We start from the raw sequence: 16,928 nt of genomic DNA on the forward strand, positions 1-16,928 counted from the left end.
ATATGGAAATATATAGCATAAGTCAGCTTCAATCATTAGTCAGCTACATATGACCTATTTTTCTCCTTAGCCAGTTATTTAAAGAAGCAAATTTTTGAGCATAGGGTTACTAGGTTTCTATGGGCTGTTCTGAGCCTTCTAGTCCCTTCATGGCTCAAAATTAATTGTCCCTGTAAAGTGATTATTTAATTATTAAAGAGCATGAAAAATACTCATTATTTTGAATTGGGCTGAACCGCTAAATTTTGTTGAAAAGTGCAGTCGAGGCTATATACCAAAAATATGGTGTTGATTTGATTTATAATTCAGGGTATATTTTCACCATTATGGAGTGAGGGAGGGGGGCAGTCTTTATAAATTTAGCTATATATGGATTTGCAATGGAGTTCTGACTATACGTGTGTCTTATTTTTTAGGCCAGACCATCTAAATATTAAATTAGTCTAATCAGAAAACTTTGAATATAGCTTTTAACTTAGAACCTTAATTTTTGTATAAGGTCCTTTGCCTATCAAATTAAAAACATTTTAAAGGGGTGAATTTTATTTTGTATGTTTTTTTTTTTTTGCTCTTTTGGACTATTAAAAAGATATATTTCATTAAAAAAAGGTACTATCAAGGTAATATCACTTAAATATAATTGCACCAATTGCCCCCCCCCCCCTCTTCTATACTATCTTGATAGGATACCGTCTGTGCTTTAAATAACAAAAATATTTAACTTATTGGCACCCCTTCTTTAAAAAAAATCGAGGTATTATGATTTAAATATTATAGCTCACTACTCCCCCCCCTCTCTGGATACCACCTTGATAAAATACCGTCTCTGCTTTAAATTAAAAAAAAAATTGGGGATCCCTGCTTTCAAAAAAAAAAAATTAGAGATTTTATCATTTAAATGTAATACGTCCCTCCCCCCCCCCCTCTGGATACCACATTCACAGGTTACTGTCTCAGATTTCATTAAAAAACAAGCTACTTAATAATTATAATTGTCACTATTTGTTACAAGCAAAAATATAAATAGACTGTAAAAAGCTTTGTTTTAATTTAAATATAACTTGTGTCTGAGTAAGGAGGTAAAAATAAGACTACAAAAATTTCAAAATTACTAGTATATACCTCAAAATATTGGAAAACTGATTCATATATTTGCTGTGGCATTCAATAAGATCCAAAGAATACAATTAAAAGGGAGCACACACAAAAGCCAAATTAGGCCAGTAGCCTATGAGAAATCGCAAAATACCCAAGATAATGAACAAGTCCTAATGGGGGGCCTTGGGTATATCAAAATATTTCAATGGTTTCCTAGGGAATTTGATATCATTTTCTTCTATCTCCGTTTTAAATGAAAAAAATAATTAGCCTTTTGGCATCCCCGCTTTCAATAAAAAAATGAGGTATCATTTAAAAATGATAGCCCCCTATCCCCCTCCTATAGGCAATAATTTACAATTTATTTTTGAATCATATTTTTTAGGTAACTTCCAGTTCAATCTTTAATTCCCAAACCTTGTACATAGCTTAGTCTATAGCTAAATTTGTCACAATAGAAGGTTTTTTTGGGGGGGGATTCAACTTGAAAATAAAATTCTTGACTACAAACGATGTAAGAAATAGCGATTGGGAAACTGCATTCGAAATGGTTTGAACTCATTTCATAAAGACGATCCTGTTTTTTGTCAACATACGAAGAACTGTGTATGTTGCAATATTTGCAATTGCATCTGTCTCTTTTTTATGCAAAGTAACAAAAGAGACGAAAATTAATGAACAAGAGAGTAGTGAATAATTATGGTATGCCAAGTAATATTTGGCAGGGAAAGTCACTGGTGATAAATCGCTAGGGGTGGCACCGTGATTGCGTGGTTTTCGGGGATTCGGGGAACCAAATTTTTTTTCGGGGTGACGCATAGATTTTCGGGGAAATACCCGAAAATTCGGGGATAGTACAAGCCCTGCTTGATTTCTAATCAGGAAAATCGAAATACTAAACCATACAAGAAGGAAAGGCTCGAAATTTGCGGTTGACGCAATAAAGAATCGCCGCAAAATTAATTTGAAATCGGCCAAACGTCGCCGCCTCTGTCGGCGGCGGCGTGCGGGTTGCGCGCCGTTGGCATTACTACACGTCGTTGCCGCCAAGCCTCTCGTCGGCGGCGTTTGGTCTATTCGCCAGCGCGGCGTCGGGGTCTAGCTGGAACAAGTATCCTGAAATGGTATCTTGCATACCATCTAGCTCTGGGTCACCATCAAAATATTTTCTGACACCTCAGAATATTCACTGTCTGAACTTGAGGTCACATTTTTTTCACAAAGTGTATTGTCACTAATATATATATATAACAATCAACAGATTTTGTAAATTCTAATTTTCACAAATAAAAATAATTGTTGGATTCCTAGGAAATAGTTTTTTCTGATCTTATTCAGCTCCGAAGTTTATTTTTGTTTTATTATTGACGACACTGTTTTGCGAATTTATTCAAACTAAAAATACTAATAGCAGCTAAACAAAAACTCGTAGGAAACCCGGATTTTCAGGTATGAATAGGCCTAAAATAGATTAAGAGGGCTAAATGGGTTTTCATTTTGATGTCCTTGGTACTTTAAGGATTGTTTCGGGTACCCGGCTGACTGACCGTATTTCAAACAATGGGCTATACGAAAAATGTGGTTCAATACCGCTCTCTAGGGATATAATGAAAGAAAGGTTGAGGTGGCTAGGGCACGTTGGGCGGATGAAGGATGGCAGATTGTTTTTTCGGCCAACCGTCTTCTAGGACAAAACGGAAAGCAGGTCGTCCTCGTTTGGGGTGGGAGGACGTCATAAAAAAAGATTTAAAGGAAATGGGTTCGTGGGCGAGTGTAAAAAGGGAGGCTTTGAATAGATTGGGGTGGAGGAGGAGCGTGCGTAGCTGTGTTGGCCTCAGGCGGTTAAGGGGAGGGGGGTAAAGTATAGCGGGTCTACATGCAAAATATGTTCGGTACAATTATTCTGCATGTTAGATAGATGGATAGAGAAGCGTATTTTAAAGCCAAATATACGGCCATGAACATATCAAAATAACATAAACTTTGATCAGCGATCATCATAAAACACTTAAATGAAACACTACATTAACCTAATAATAGTACTTATACTTGAAAAAATGGTCATTGAAAAAAAAAAAAACACTTAACACTTGGAAAAAAACACTTAAAGCTAAATTTTTTTTTTAATTAACAAAATTTCCAGATACCTCACTATTCTTCTGTAATTTTTTATTGGCTATACCTAGAAAGAATTATTTCTGACTTCAAACTCTCCAAATACTTAACCCCCCCCCCCCTTATGTGCAAATATATAGCCCAAATTGTATATTTCCCATATATTCTGTCACTTATCTTTTGTCTCGCGCTAAGCTAAAAAAAAAAACCAAAGAAGAAACCGGTTTGCTCTCGAGTTACCAGGGGAGTAAAATATTTGGACAGTTTGAAGCCAGAAGAAAATTCTTTTTAGGTATATATCCACTAAAAAATTACAGAAAAATAGTGAGGTATCTGGAAATATTTATAACTAAAAAAAAAAAATACCAGTATAAAGTAAATGTTATGTTTCATTTAAGTGTTTTCTCCAAGCATTAAGTGTTATGTTTTTGTTTTCAGTGGCTGATTTTCCAAGTATTAAGTACTATTATTAGGTTAATGTAGTGTTTCATTTAAGTACTCTATGATGATCGCTCATCAAAGTTTATGTATTTGTGCCTTTCATTTATGTTATTTTATTGTGTTCATGGTCGTATATTTGGTTTTAAAATGCACTTATCTATCCATCTATTTAATATGCAGAGTAATTGTACCAAACACATTTTGCATGCAGACCCGCTATAATTTAGCCCCCCCCCCTAATGTGCAAATATGTAGCCCAAATTTATTTCTAAAGTAACGAACCAACTAACGAAAAAACCGATGCGTTCTCGAATTTTTACACAGCGCAAACTTGAGTGAGTGGCGCATAATACACAAGTACCAAAATTCCTTCCCCCTACGGAAACTGAAAAAAAAAAAAAACTCAAAATTTGGGAAGTCTTATTTTCCACGGGGGGTATTTTCCAGGGGGTAATCGCCGGGGGGGGGGGGGGTAAACGCCTCGAACCCGTTCTCAAAATAGCCTAAACGACCAACATTTGAGTTTTCCTACTAATGAACCAAATTTCGCATTATCTGGTGTTTTGGAATGCAATTAATAGTAAATCATTAATTATAATTAGTGTGAATTGTCTTCTGGGACACATCGGCAGTTTAGGTTGACATGACACGCCTTTATTCCATAACAATTTGCGGTATTTGAAAATGTACCTAGTAATAATCAATAATGTCTAATTAGCACTAAAATTCACGAACGCGGCGGAAGTTGTGTAATTTGCTTCTTTGGACCTATTCAGGTTACTCATTTTAGTTTGGGATTTATTCGCGTCTGACCTAAATCAAATTATCGAGGTGGAATATATTACTCAAAATTTTTTGTATAAATCATAAAAACACAGTGACGGTCTATCAAATAGTGGAACATTACGTTCTATCTATTCATAATGAAGTTATTTTCAGAAACCAGTAATAGAAAATATTTTTGAGAAAAAATTGGTTCGGCCCTTTTTTATAACCCGACTCATGGAGCTGGGGTATATTTCCAAGAATGGAGAGTAGGAAGGGTATTTTTTTTACTGGCAATGACAATTTTCTGAGGGATCTTATACGACAATATTTTATTCCACCGTCTAATATAACGCAAATTTCAGTACGACCTAACCTGGTATTTAGCTGCCAACTATATAGAATCAGATATATTGTCGTCTTATTGAGTATATCCTAATCTGTTTCAAAACTGCAGTTCATAACTTCAAAGGATTCATAAACTCAGAGAATTTTTCTACTGGGCAATACGCTAAAGAAGTGTCTATTTTTAGGCGCAAATTTCCTGTTTTATTTTTGGAAGGGGGTCCTTCAAGCCAATCTGGAGGGGGCGGTAGGAGGGATATATCTCTTCCTCCCTTTACGTAGAATTAATAGCTTAAATTTATTTTATTTGTTTTCTTTAGGGGGTGCCTTTTGCCAAGCCCAAACAAAATTGAACGACCTAATGGCATTGTTTGTTGATAACAAGGATTTCCAACCTCCTAATCTGTTATTGAACTGCTGCTTTGACAGAGTGCTACATCTACTTCTAATAACTTACTGCAGCACCAAGCCGCTGATGCCAACAGAGCTACGTTTGCTCCTCCTCCGTCCTGATTTGCTTCCAAGCCTCCCTCTTTACAGCCTCCCAAGAAGTTCCATTCCTCTTTAATCTTTCCTCGCAAAATCTTCCCACATCATTCGGGAACGACCTGTTTTTCTTTTGGACCTAGGTGGTTGGCCGACAAGGATGATCGTTGGCAATCTGCCTTCCTTCATCCACGAAAGGTGACCTAGCCATATCAATCTTCTTCTCAGTATAACCCTAGAAAGTGGGATAGAACTGCACTTTTCGTGCAGCTTACTGTTTCAGCTTACGGTCAGTCAGTGCAGTAGCCAAAAAAATCTGTATGCAATTTCTTTGGACAACATCCATCAAATCCTCTCCCGCCTTTCGGAGGACCCACACTCCAGAACCATACCTGTGTCCTAATGTTATTGTTGCTTCCACTGCTCTAATCTCTGTACGCAGACTTATCTTCCCATTCTTCCTAACTTTCTAAACTGTGAAAAGACATCTGGACCTTGGCTCTTCTATTTTTAACATCTTCACTGCGCCAACTGTCTTTACTTATAATACTGCCTAGGTGAGTGAAGCTATCTAATTGATTGGTATTCTCGTTACCCAACATCATCTTTTCACCTTCACTTATTCCTATTTTTAGCGAATTAATCTTCTTGACATTAATTCTTCAACCTTTTCTTGCACCCTGAACTCTAGAAACCTCCAAAAATCCATTCATTTTGCTAACATTTTCATCTAGCATGTTTAAACCATCAGCATAATCTAAGTCTAGGAGTTTTATTTCCCCATTTGATTCCGTGGTCTCCCATTGCCTTTGGACCCATTGCCTTAGGACACAGTCCATCAAAATGATCGATATAAATGGGAACGTAACCTTACTTGACTCTTGATTAAATACGAAACGAGCAACTAGCCTCATTTCCTACCTTGACCGCAGCAATATTATTCTCGTACATAGCACTAATCATTTCAATGTTTTATCCGGTCTACCCCCCAAGGATAGGACCTTCGCTATAGCTGTTATATCAGCTGAATCAGACGCTTACTTCTAATCTATAAAACTGAGAACTAAATGCGTTTGGACTCAAGTGCTTCTCAATTATTAATCAAAGAGTAAAAATTTGGTTGACGCATCCTCATCCCTTCCTAAGACTACACTGTTCTTCTCTACATAGTCTAAACAGTATCATCATATTAAGTAATTTGCTTCCTACAGAAATCAACCTAAGGCCTCTATAGCGCGGCCTCTCCTTTAGAAAAAATAAGCTCCCTGGATCCAATATGAAAAGTTTCAAAATTAAATTTACTAGCTGCAAAACAGTAATAATAATAAAAAAAAACATCTTTCAAGGATTATTAGTTGTTTTTTCACTAGATTTAATCTAGTTTCTTCGTGAAAGCTCAATGTACATGCATCTTTTACGCCTCGTTAGAAAAGTCAGCAAGTGATAAATATTGATTGATGAAATTTTAGCTTGATGAGCCGTTCAACTATTAAGTTTAATGAGCTGTTTGTTAACTTTTCATTTCTTTTCTTGCTTTCACTCTTCCTTGACTAGTATTGACGTGTCTGGTATTAATATCCATGTGCTTGTTGCTTGCTATTAAAATTTGTTTTAAAAACAACAGCTAATGCATATGTTGGTTACAAAGCTTACATTCAGAAAGATATGTTTAATAATGAATTAGAATATAGCAAGAGAACATTTTAAAGACTGTTACGTAAACATGTAACAACGAAACCTTAAATATAATAATAAGCTATATTCACCTTTAAAAACAGATAGACGTTTTTTCCAAAACGTAGAGAAATGTAGATTTCAATTTAACGTTTTGTTCGTTTGTTCTTGTGGCGTGGTCAGGGGCAAATCCCCAGCATTTTATTGGGGTGGGGGGGGGGAGAAGAGTCTATATCCGGAAATTAAAGGTGCGTGGGATATATAACAATTTTTCTCCATATTATTGGGGGGGGGGAGGGAGCGACGCCCTTTAAAAAGAAAAATTAATAATATGTAATATTACTGTAATATTATCGTATGTAATATTATGTGTCCCTTATGACATATTCAAATATTTTAGCCAGCAGTCGTTGAAGCAAAACTTTTTTGTTATCACGTGACCCGGAATCATCCATATCTACTACTTCAGCCTCTGAAGGTTGAAGAGGCATCTAGAAATCCAAGCATTGTCATCATTCATGACCTTCTAAATGATGGACAGCTCACTAAGTTCAAAGAATTGGCAGAACCGAAACTTCATTCATCGAGACACAAGTCGTCGAACGGCCAAGGATTTGTTAAGTCCATGATAAGAACTAGCAAAAAGTAAGTAAATACTTTTGTGTAATAGTTTTGTTCAAATTTTACTTTACTAGCCTGAATTGTATCGCTTGATGAAAAACCGTGTTCATTGAGCAGCAATATTTGTGTTTAATCGTGTGTTTGAAACATTCTGTGTTGGATCATACTTGAAATTTTTTTTTTCTCAGGTACGTAAAAAAAAAATAATAAGAAATTCAACCTGGCTTAATAAACTTTGCTTAATCTGGCGTAAAATAACTCGGATTTAACAAATAAAACCTGATTTTAATAATTAATTTTAAAATAAATATTAATCTGGTCCTTCTATCTTTATCTGCTATTCAAACCAACACCAGGGATACTAAAGATGGCATTGTCTTTGTAAATTTAGTAAGAAGCTTTTGTTTTATTTTTAGTACAATTTTGTCGACTAGAGAAACATTATGTTTTTTTTTTTTTTTTTTATTATATCTTGTTATTAATTCTACTGTTGAAAAGAGCACTGGATGCAATCGTGAAGCATCCAAATTTCCTTTTTCTGTGGGTGGAATCTGTACATCCACGGAATCTATCCAAAAGGGTGAGAGACCCTTAGTTCCCACAAAACAGTGTTCATATCTTCAAATAGTTTGGACTAGGATTTTTCAAAGGAATCCTTAGAACCACGGGGTGCCGTAAAAACTTCCTTGAGAATACAGGGGATGAAACTGCGATGAAAAAATAGAAAATATTTTATATATTGTGCAGCGCTTCCTTGATACATATAATTGATATTAATAATATAGCTGATACATATAATATAGCTGAAAGTATAAAACAGTATATATATATATATATATATATATATATATATATATATATATATATATATATATATATATATATATATATATATATATATATATATATATATATATATATATATATATATATATATATATATATATATATATATAAGACTTTTGGTATTTCAGTATCTTCTTTTTTATCGGGAGACGGATTGGGAATCCGGTATGTCTCCCAAGAAATCGGTAGAAGTAGAAAGAGTGATTTCACGGCTCATAACGATGAAAGCAACGACCTGTCCTAGCCAAGTGGTTGGCGCGCTAGACTTGAAACCCTTTGTCCGTGACGACAGGGGGTTCGAGTCCCGGTGTCACGGCTATTCGGTTTGGAACGGTGGTCAGTGGCATGACTCTGTAGGCTCAGTCTGAGTCGACCTAGCTCAAAATCGATACCTGGAGAGATTTGGGGAAGATAAACTGGAGGGGTGCGCAGAAGCACAGAATGACTGCCCCCCCCCCCCCCCCAATTGCGATTTCTGGCTAAACGGCCATGAAACGGAGATCAGAACTCCAGTAGAAACTGTAAAGCTCAATGCCGTATTCTTTACCTTTACCTATTACATTCCGAAATCTCTAAAAGAATCACAACTGCCACTAGTCTTCTGGTTCAAAGACCATCTCCTCCCTAAAATTTCCATAAAAATGAATACCCGTATTCCATGACCTTTCCACAAATTCTCAAATGCGTTTAAAATTCACGTTAATTTGAAAGAAGAATTATACTTCGTTGAGCGCTAAAATTTGAAAATAATATGAGGCTGCTGGTAATTCAATTATGTGATTGCTATTCTTCAAAAAGTGACTACATTTCTTTCAATAGCATTTATTGTAATAAAAATCCAACATTACTTGAATATTTCGAGTGTTCTGTACCTCTATTTGACTTTGATTTATGACTCTTTTTCAAAATGACGACAAACTTCAAAATCTGTTGAAATGTCGCTTATGACAAATCCTTCTATCACGCCATCTATTTTAAATTACAGTGCCTGGCTAGAAGAAAGTGACGACCCAATACTTTCGAAAATTTCTAAAAGAATCACCACTGCTACTGGTCTTTTAGTTCAAGAAAAGACTTCAGCTGAGGATTATCAAGTTGCAAACTACGGCATTGGTGGATTATATGTTACTCATACGGACCATTTGATGCACAACCCAGATCCAAACGCTTACGGCCCTTGGGAAAGACTTATTGGTGATCGTCTTGCTACCCTAATGGTTTATGTAAGTATTATAAATCCTAACAGAACAGTAACTTAATGCTTGTGAATTTTCACAATGCACATATGATTATTTTATCTAGTCTACTTTAAACTTCCGACGTTAAATTAGATTGAAATCATGACTTGAGATAAAAGGCCTATTTCTTGCTACGTTTAACTGGCATATAGGTCTATTACGTTAAATTTATGTATTGGAAACAGTTTAGCACAATTATTGATATATTGGTGTACAGATGTTTCTAACTGTGCCTGAAAAGCAGCGCGAACCCAAAAGAAGCCCTTGACAGCTTCTAAAGACGAGTTTATACAACACTTACAATAAAACATATTTTACAGTTCTAGCCCCCCCCCCGGAAAATAACCCCCCCCCCCCCAAAAAAAAAAAACATCCTCGCTGAATAGAAATGATTCAAAAAAATTTATTCCCCCGCGAAAAATGTCTGTATGCTTGCCGATAACAAATACTATCTGTAAGCAATGGATAAATTATAAAACTTAAACAGGCGCTTAAACTTCTACAATGGAGTTCTCTGATAGTTGTGTAGTTAGAGAGGGAGAGAGATGCCTTAAAGGGTGTGTTTTAATGCCATAACATCCCATCCTATCGTTACCATCCCATCATAACATCCTATCGTTGAACCATCAGACAAATATATATTTAGTTCTAAGGGAGAGACGAGGAGAGTGTGGAGGTAGAAACTGATGTATGATCCCAAAAGCCGTAACAAGGATTTTTGCTGGGGAGAGTGGGGGGGGGGGGCCGGGGAGATGGGTACGAAAGAAACTTTAAAAAACGTATCAAAAATGTGAAATTGATATCTACTCCCTTATTTTTTCTGGGAATATTTCTGGTGTACGCTGTTATTATGAAAGTAAAAAGTAACATTAGACCCTAAAATGAGCAGAACCTACTCCGTATAAGAGGGGGACATCCCCTTCTTTATTCATACCTCCACCTCATGGTCACAGGAACTTTGGAGGGTGCTCATTAGATGGGTGAGTATTTTTGGGGGAGGGTATTTTCCGAGGGAAAATTTTCCACAAGGGTATTTTCCGCGGGGAGGGGGGAGATTTACTGCTGGGGGTCTGTTTAGGGGTTATCTTCCAGGGGGGAGGGGTAATCACCGACAACACCAGTTTGGTTTTCTATTATAACATTGATATATCAAAACTATGTCAAATTCCTAGCCATATATAAAGTGACGGATCCAAAAGAAATTTTGGATATTTTTGGAAAGCATTTCAGTACTATTGGGTCTAGGATTGTATCGAGTACAAATAGGCAAGAGAGTCAGTCGACTGATTTTGTTGTTGAAGATGAAGCACCAAACTAATGTTAAATAATGTGGAATTGAAACGGGTACAACAGTTTAGATATCTTGGGATAATTATTGATGAAAATTTGTCGTTCCATGAACCTGTTAAAACTCTATTGGTAAAGTTCTATATTGGTAAAAGTATATATATATATATATATATATATATATATATATATATATATATATATATATATATATATATATATATATATATATATATATATATATATATATATATATATATATATATATATATATATATATATATATATATATATATATATATATATATATATATATATATATATATATATATATATATATATATATATATATATATATATATATATATATATATATATATATATATATATATATATATATATATATATATATATATATATATATATATATATATATATATCATCATCACACTTGATTGATCATGGCTAGGCAACACAAGAACCGTCCTCATCCTAGCTGCTGCATGGTCGACATAAGGACCTTTATGGTCAAGAATCATCGTTAACCTGTAGCCTAGACGAATGGGAATAATATGGCTCCTTTACAATGTATTATGGCTCCTTTAAAATTTATTATGGCTCCCTTACGATGTATTATGGCTCCCATAATATATACTGGCTCCTTTACAGCTTTGCAACTGTCTTGATTATTCATTTTTCTTCTCCGTACTATTTTTCTAAGTATTGAAAGAGTAAAAAAAAAGAAACCAAAGCTCCTGCAAAATGTTCATCTTATTTTTCTGAGACTTTTCTCAGTAATTTTGGCGTCTGAAGACGCCTATAGCTCTGCTAAATAAAGACTATATTTTGAAAATTTCAGTTCAAATATTGAGCTACGGAACATTTGGTTAGTTTCCTACTATATAGAGACCCAAAATGTGTTTAGTGAGTCTTTGAGGTGATTCCTCTTGTACTTTACGTTTCCAACATGGCACACAAAATCGAATTGATAATCAGTTTTGATTTCCAGGCAATCGCACTGGTATACCAAGCAGTATATAAACTGGTGAATAAAAACCAGTTTTCATAATTTATTTCTGGCTTTCTTAGATAGTACAAAATAACAGTAGACATTTTTTTTTAATTATAGTTGACTGATGTTGAAGCTGGTGGTGCAACTGTATTTCCACGCGCTGGCGTCACTCTGTGGCCAGAAAAAGGAGCTGCCGCATTCTGGTATAATCTTTATAGAAGTGGAGAAGGCGATGACAATACCCGTCATGGAGCATGCCCTGTACTTCACGGATCTAAGTGGGGTATGTATACAATTGCTGAAACCACGCACATGATTCCAATAATTGTTTGTAGATCCGATTTATGACGGATCAGTCGCAGTAGAAAAAATACAAATTTACTAGAAGTTTATTTTAACAAAATTAAAGTCAGTCAACCTGAACTTAATTAAACACAAATAAAATAAAAATTTAATGTTAAATGCAGTTGGGCTGTCCTCAACTTTGTAAAATTCATTTAAAATAGCTGTGGCACAACAGCTTGTGCCACACATTTTAAGGCTCTTTTGTACAAAATGTATGGCATATTGCTCAGTTCGGCTGGTTGTGACTCAAATGGCGTTATGCTAAAAGATATATGTTTTATTTTATGTAATAGAAATGTCATGAACATGTGTCATTTTAGCCAAAGAGCCTGCCAGGCGACAAGCTTAAAAAACAGTTTTGTTAGCCTTTTTGAAACGTATGCGTAAAAAGCAATATATTTTATACTGTTATTCTAAAAGTATATAAAAAAATCAAAATAAATTCTAAAAATAGAGAATAGTGTCTGGATCAAAACTATGATCCAAGATTGCGAGTTCAGTGTAAAAAATAAACGGGTATGATAAATGTATTTTAAATGTATATATTTACATATTAAAATATATTTTATATATATTAAAATTAAAATATATATTAAGAATAGAGACTAGTGTTTGGATCCAAACTATGATCCAAGATTACGAGTCTCATGCCAAAAAAAAAAAAAAATTGGTTATCTTATCTCTTTTCCTTAGTTCAATTATTCCCGCATCTGGATATTCTTGTCTTAATTTTTACATAATTGATATGTAGTCATTCGATTTTATGAGGAGGGAGAAAATCAGAAGCTCCTCCCTTCAAATAAAGTTCATGCCAATACAGATTGTTTTAAAGTCCATATTAAAGGTAGGATTTGGCCTAAATTAAAAAAAAAAATTCCGTGAAAAAATTTCACCGGGCTCAAAAAAAAAAAAAAAATCCGAATATTGGTTATATTCCGGCTACCAACCAAGATTGCTCTACTATCATAGGCAGCGCACTAGCGCTTCCTAAGTAAAGAACGATGCGGCCACAATGTGTTTTTTTTTTCTCTTCTTTCTTCGACAGGCACTTCGTATCGAAGGATTTGTCATAGAAACTTCGAAAGGGGCTCATTCGATTGGAAATTGGGTATGGCTAGTGCCCTTTTTAATAGTCAAAAATGATTGGAGGGCAACTAGCCCCCACCCACACCCATCATTCCCCCAAACACATCCAATCAAAATTTTGAGATAGCCATTTTGGTCAGCGTAGTTAATTCCCAGATAGAAAATATCTTTCTGAGGAGGACACTCCCCCACAACCCTCGGAGAGTATACCTTCCTAAGGCCAGAACAAAATTTGTACTTTACTGAAAAAACACAAATGAATGTGCATTGTCAGTTTAATATACATATACTGATATTTAGTAATTAAAATGTTAATATTATTTGATTTATTAAAGTTATGAAAGTAAAAACATTTATATTTTTTGAGTAAAGTACAAATTTTGTTCTGGCCTTGGGAAGGCATAGGGGTTTTGCGCCCAACTTATGTTAACTTCTGCGCGTTTTGAGTTTGACTTGGTTAATTATTGTAATTTCTGTTCGTTTTGGGTTTCATTTATTTATCAATGCTGATTTGTGGTAGTTTCACGCTTGGTAGATTATTTGATTTTATTTTTGCTGATTTTTTGTTTAATGGAGTTCTTTACTTTTCTTTGAAAAACTTATCTTGTGGAAAAAGTTTTTAAAATTAATATAAGGTAGAAACTGCCCGCACTTGATATATCGTTTTCCACTTTTGCTGTATGTAAAAATAAATCGTTTTCTCGTAAAGGGAAGTGTTTTCGCTGATACTTTTTAAATTTATAGAACTAGAACTTTATGGCAGGGGGTAAAGATTAAAGCTTTCAATAGATTATGGGGTGGTGTGTGCAGTTTTGGTGGCCTCAAACGGCTTGGTGCTACAGTGGCTTTTAGTAGTTGCTCTAGTAAATTTTGCTTTCAGCCCCCCCCCCAAGCCTTTAGATTTAAAATCCTTGCATCAACCTAATTTTGACAAGATATGCCCACTACCTACAAGTGTGCCCTTAAAGCACACATTTCCTAGCATTCTGAGAACCAAGTGAAATACGATATCTACCAAGTGAAATCTACCAATCTATCGATTTTAAAAGAACTAGATTATAAACACTGAATCAACTGGAAAACTGGATTAACTGGAAAAACTGTTAAACACTGTATCAGTAAAAAAAAAGGCATATATCGCATTAACATGAACACCCCTCTCAAAAAATTTTTATTTTTGAGAAAAAGACATTAATCTGAGAACAAAAAAATATTTCTTTAATTCTTAACAAAAACGTAACAGATATTTCTTTTCCGTTTCTAGAAGTTTGTTGAACATTTATTTGTAAATTTTTGGCCTAATTTTAATTAAACTTAGAAACAATTTCATCATTTTCTACTTCTCGAAACGGAAGGTCGCCCTTTAATCTTACCTTCCTTAAGAATCTCAAAAATGTTTTTAATCTTTCAAGTTTTAATCTTTAATTTTTTAATCTTAGAAAAAATTATTTTCTACTTCTTCTTGAAGGTCTTAATTTCAATAGCAAATTAGAATTCACAGAAACTTTTCAAGTTCTATACATGTGAAATATCTTAGCCAATTTACGCGTGTGGAGAATGCAGCTCACTCACACTCAAAGAAAAGCTGCACACAAAAAACTTCCATTTTTAACGGAATCAGTACGTGTTACCTTATTTATGTTTTCTTTTTTCTAATGACTAAAAAATTAAGGCCTGGTGATCAAACTCATGTTAAAGATTCAAAACATATTTTCTTAATTTACGACGGTAAGGGGATAACTCAAAAACGCCTTTGATTATTTTGAGTTTCAATGAATATTTTTTGTACGCCTAGTATTAGCCACGAAACGTGGCCAGTTAATATCAAGGTACAGAGGGGCGTAGATGGAATTCAATTTTGGATAGTTTTTAGCTCGTTTTGATAGTGGAACGGGCTTTCCTGATATATCCAACGGCCCAAAGTTTATCATAGTAAAGCTATCAAAAATTAAGATTATAAAAAAAAACTTTACCGTGCATGCTGCTTACCTTTCTTAAGAATATGAAAAATGTTTTTAATTTTTCAAGTTTTAATCTTTAATTTTTTTAATCTTGGAAAAAATCTTTGTCTACTTCTTCTTGAAGGTCACCCTTAATTCCAATAACAAATTAGAATTCACAAAAAAAGTTGGCGCTGGTGCTTCTTTTCGTTATAATATAAAAAAAAACTTGGCTTGAAGCAGGTTGCAATGAAGATGAACAACCTCCAAAACTACAAAAATAAACCTTACCATCACAAAATCCATTCATTTTTAGTTTTATTTTTCTATCCCTTAATTTCTCCTTTGGAAAAACAAAGGGTAAAAACGAAAAACATAAAATTCCTCCCACATAGAGCTCCTAAGCTCGATAGACACCCGATACGATAGAACCTACACCGATACTGTAGGTTCTAGTGGATTACTATAGGTGTAGCAAAGGCAGTCATGCTCCGTTTAAAACTTTTCAGAAATAAGTGCAAACCTAAATTTTGACAAAAGACAAAAGTACTTTGGTCCTCCATCTAGCTGACAAGTTCCTTCCTTAACCCTATCTACCCCCATCGAAAATATCTTTTTGACACTGAATTTAGACTCCCCAACCTTCTAAATTTTCGCGAACTCAAACTGGTCATTATTTTAATAACTTTATAAAAATATTTAATTCCTGCCAGAGTGACAGCACAGTCACACTTGTGGATAAAATCAAAATTACGCACAATTCTGCAAAATTACAATAGTAGTCATTCTTTAGGTAAAATAGAGTTTCTGGTCATAATTTACTCTAAGTTCATATAGAATTCTAATATCTTATAAATTACTCATTATCAAGATTAACCCACATTTTGCACTTATATTGTCTACAGCTTAATAAAACTTTTGTTTTGCAGTATCAAACAAATGGATTCGTTACAACGACCAGTTCTTAACAGCCCAATGTGGATTACATAAATTGGACAAATACAGACTTATGGACGGATAGCAATAGACAATTCCTTTGTTTAGGAGATATTTATTTGAGAGACATTCTCTTCGAGTTTCTTTGAATGACATTCGTTTTTTTATTTTTTCAAAATAATTTTTTAGTCGATCGTAATAAAAATGATTAGAAACCATTTTCTCTTTTTCATTTTTGGATTCTTGGGCCGAACGAATTATTACGTTAGGTGAACAGATAAATATATTAAATTGAATAGTCTATGTGCAAGCCGCAGTTAAGGCAGGAGATGATATTAATAGCTGAATTCGTATTAAACCAGGAGTTAAGCAGGGCTGCGTCCTTTCCCCGTTTATAGGGATCATTTAGATGGGCTTTATTTTGGGTTACAATTGTACTTTAATAGTAGTCACCTATAAACAATGTCACCTAGATACTCTTGATTACTTCAAAATTACATTGAGCTGTGTTCCTTACTCTAAAGTAAGGTCTTAAAATTCTCAAAAATCGGAGTAGTAAGTTTTAAAAGCACGTCTCAAAATACCTCATTTAAATTGCTTGCAAAAAGTATATACTTGAGAAAAACATACTCTTCGGATTGAATCATTAGCAGAGATTCCTGAAAACTAATTGGAGTTTGAAAGAGCAGTGCT

General features: G+C 34.4%; 1 protein-coding gene across 1 annotated transcript in view; it reads left to right on the forward strand.

Annotated features, from left to right (window-relative positions):
- The window catches only part of LOC148943201 (prolyl 4-hydroxylase subunit alpha-2-like), a 95,937-nt gene extending 79,490 nt beyond the window's left edge, over positions 1 to 16,447 (forward strand). Inside the window, exons 7-10 of the mRNA XM_089101470.1 lie at positions 7,325 to 7,569; positions 9,377 to 9,614; positions 12,046 to 12,211; positions 16,229 to 16,447. Of these exons, the coding sequence (XP_088957596.1) occupies positions 7,325 to 7,569; positions 9,377 to 9,614; positions 12,046 to 12,211; positions 16,229 to 16,320 (741 nt within the window). The 3' untranslated portion in view covers positions 16,321 to 16,447. The remainder of the gene's footprint in view (positions 1 to 7,324; positions 7,570 to 9,376; positions 9,615 to 12,045; positions 12,212 to 16,228) is intronic.
- The last annotated feature ends 481 nt before the right edge of the window (positions 16,448 to 16,928 follow it).

The sequence above is a fragment of the Artemia sp. Qi Xiang Cuo genome, chromosome 15, assembly GCF_049724085.1.
Source record: "Artemia sp. Qi Xiang Cuo chromosome 15, ASM4972408v1, whole genome shotgun sequence".
NCBI lineage: Eukaryota > Metazoa > Arthropoda > Branchiopoda > Anostraca > Artemiidae > Artemia > Artemia sp. Qi Xiang Cuo.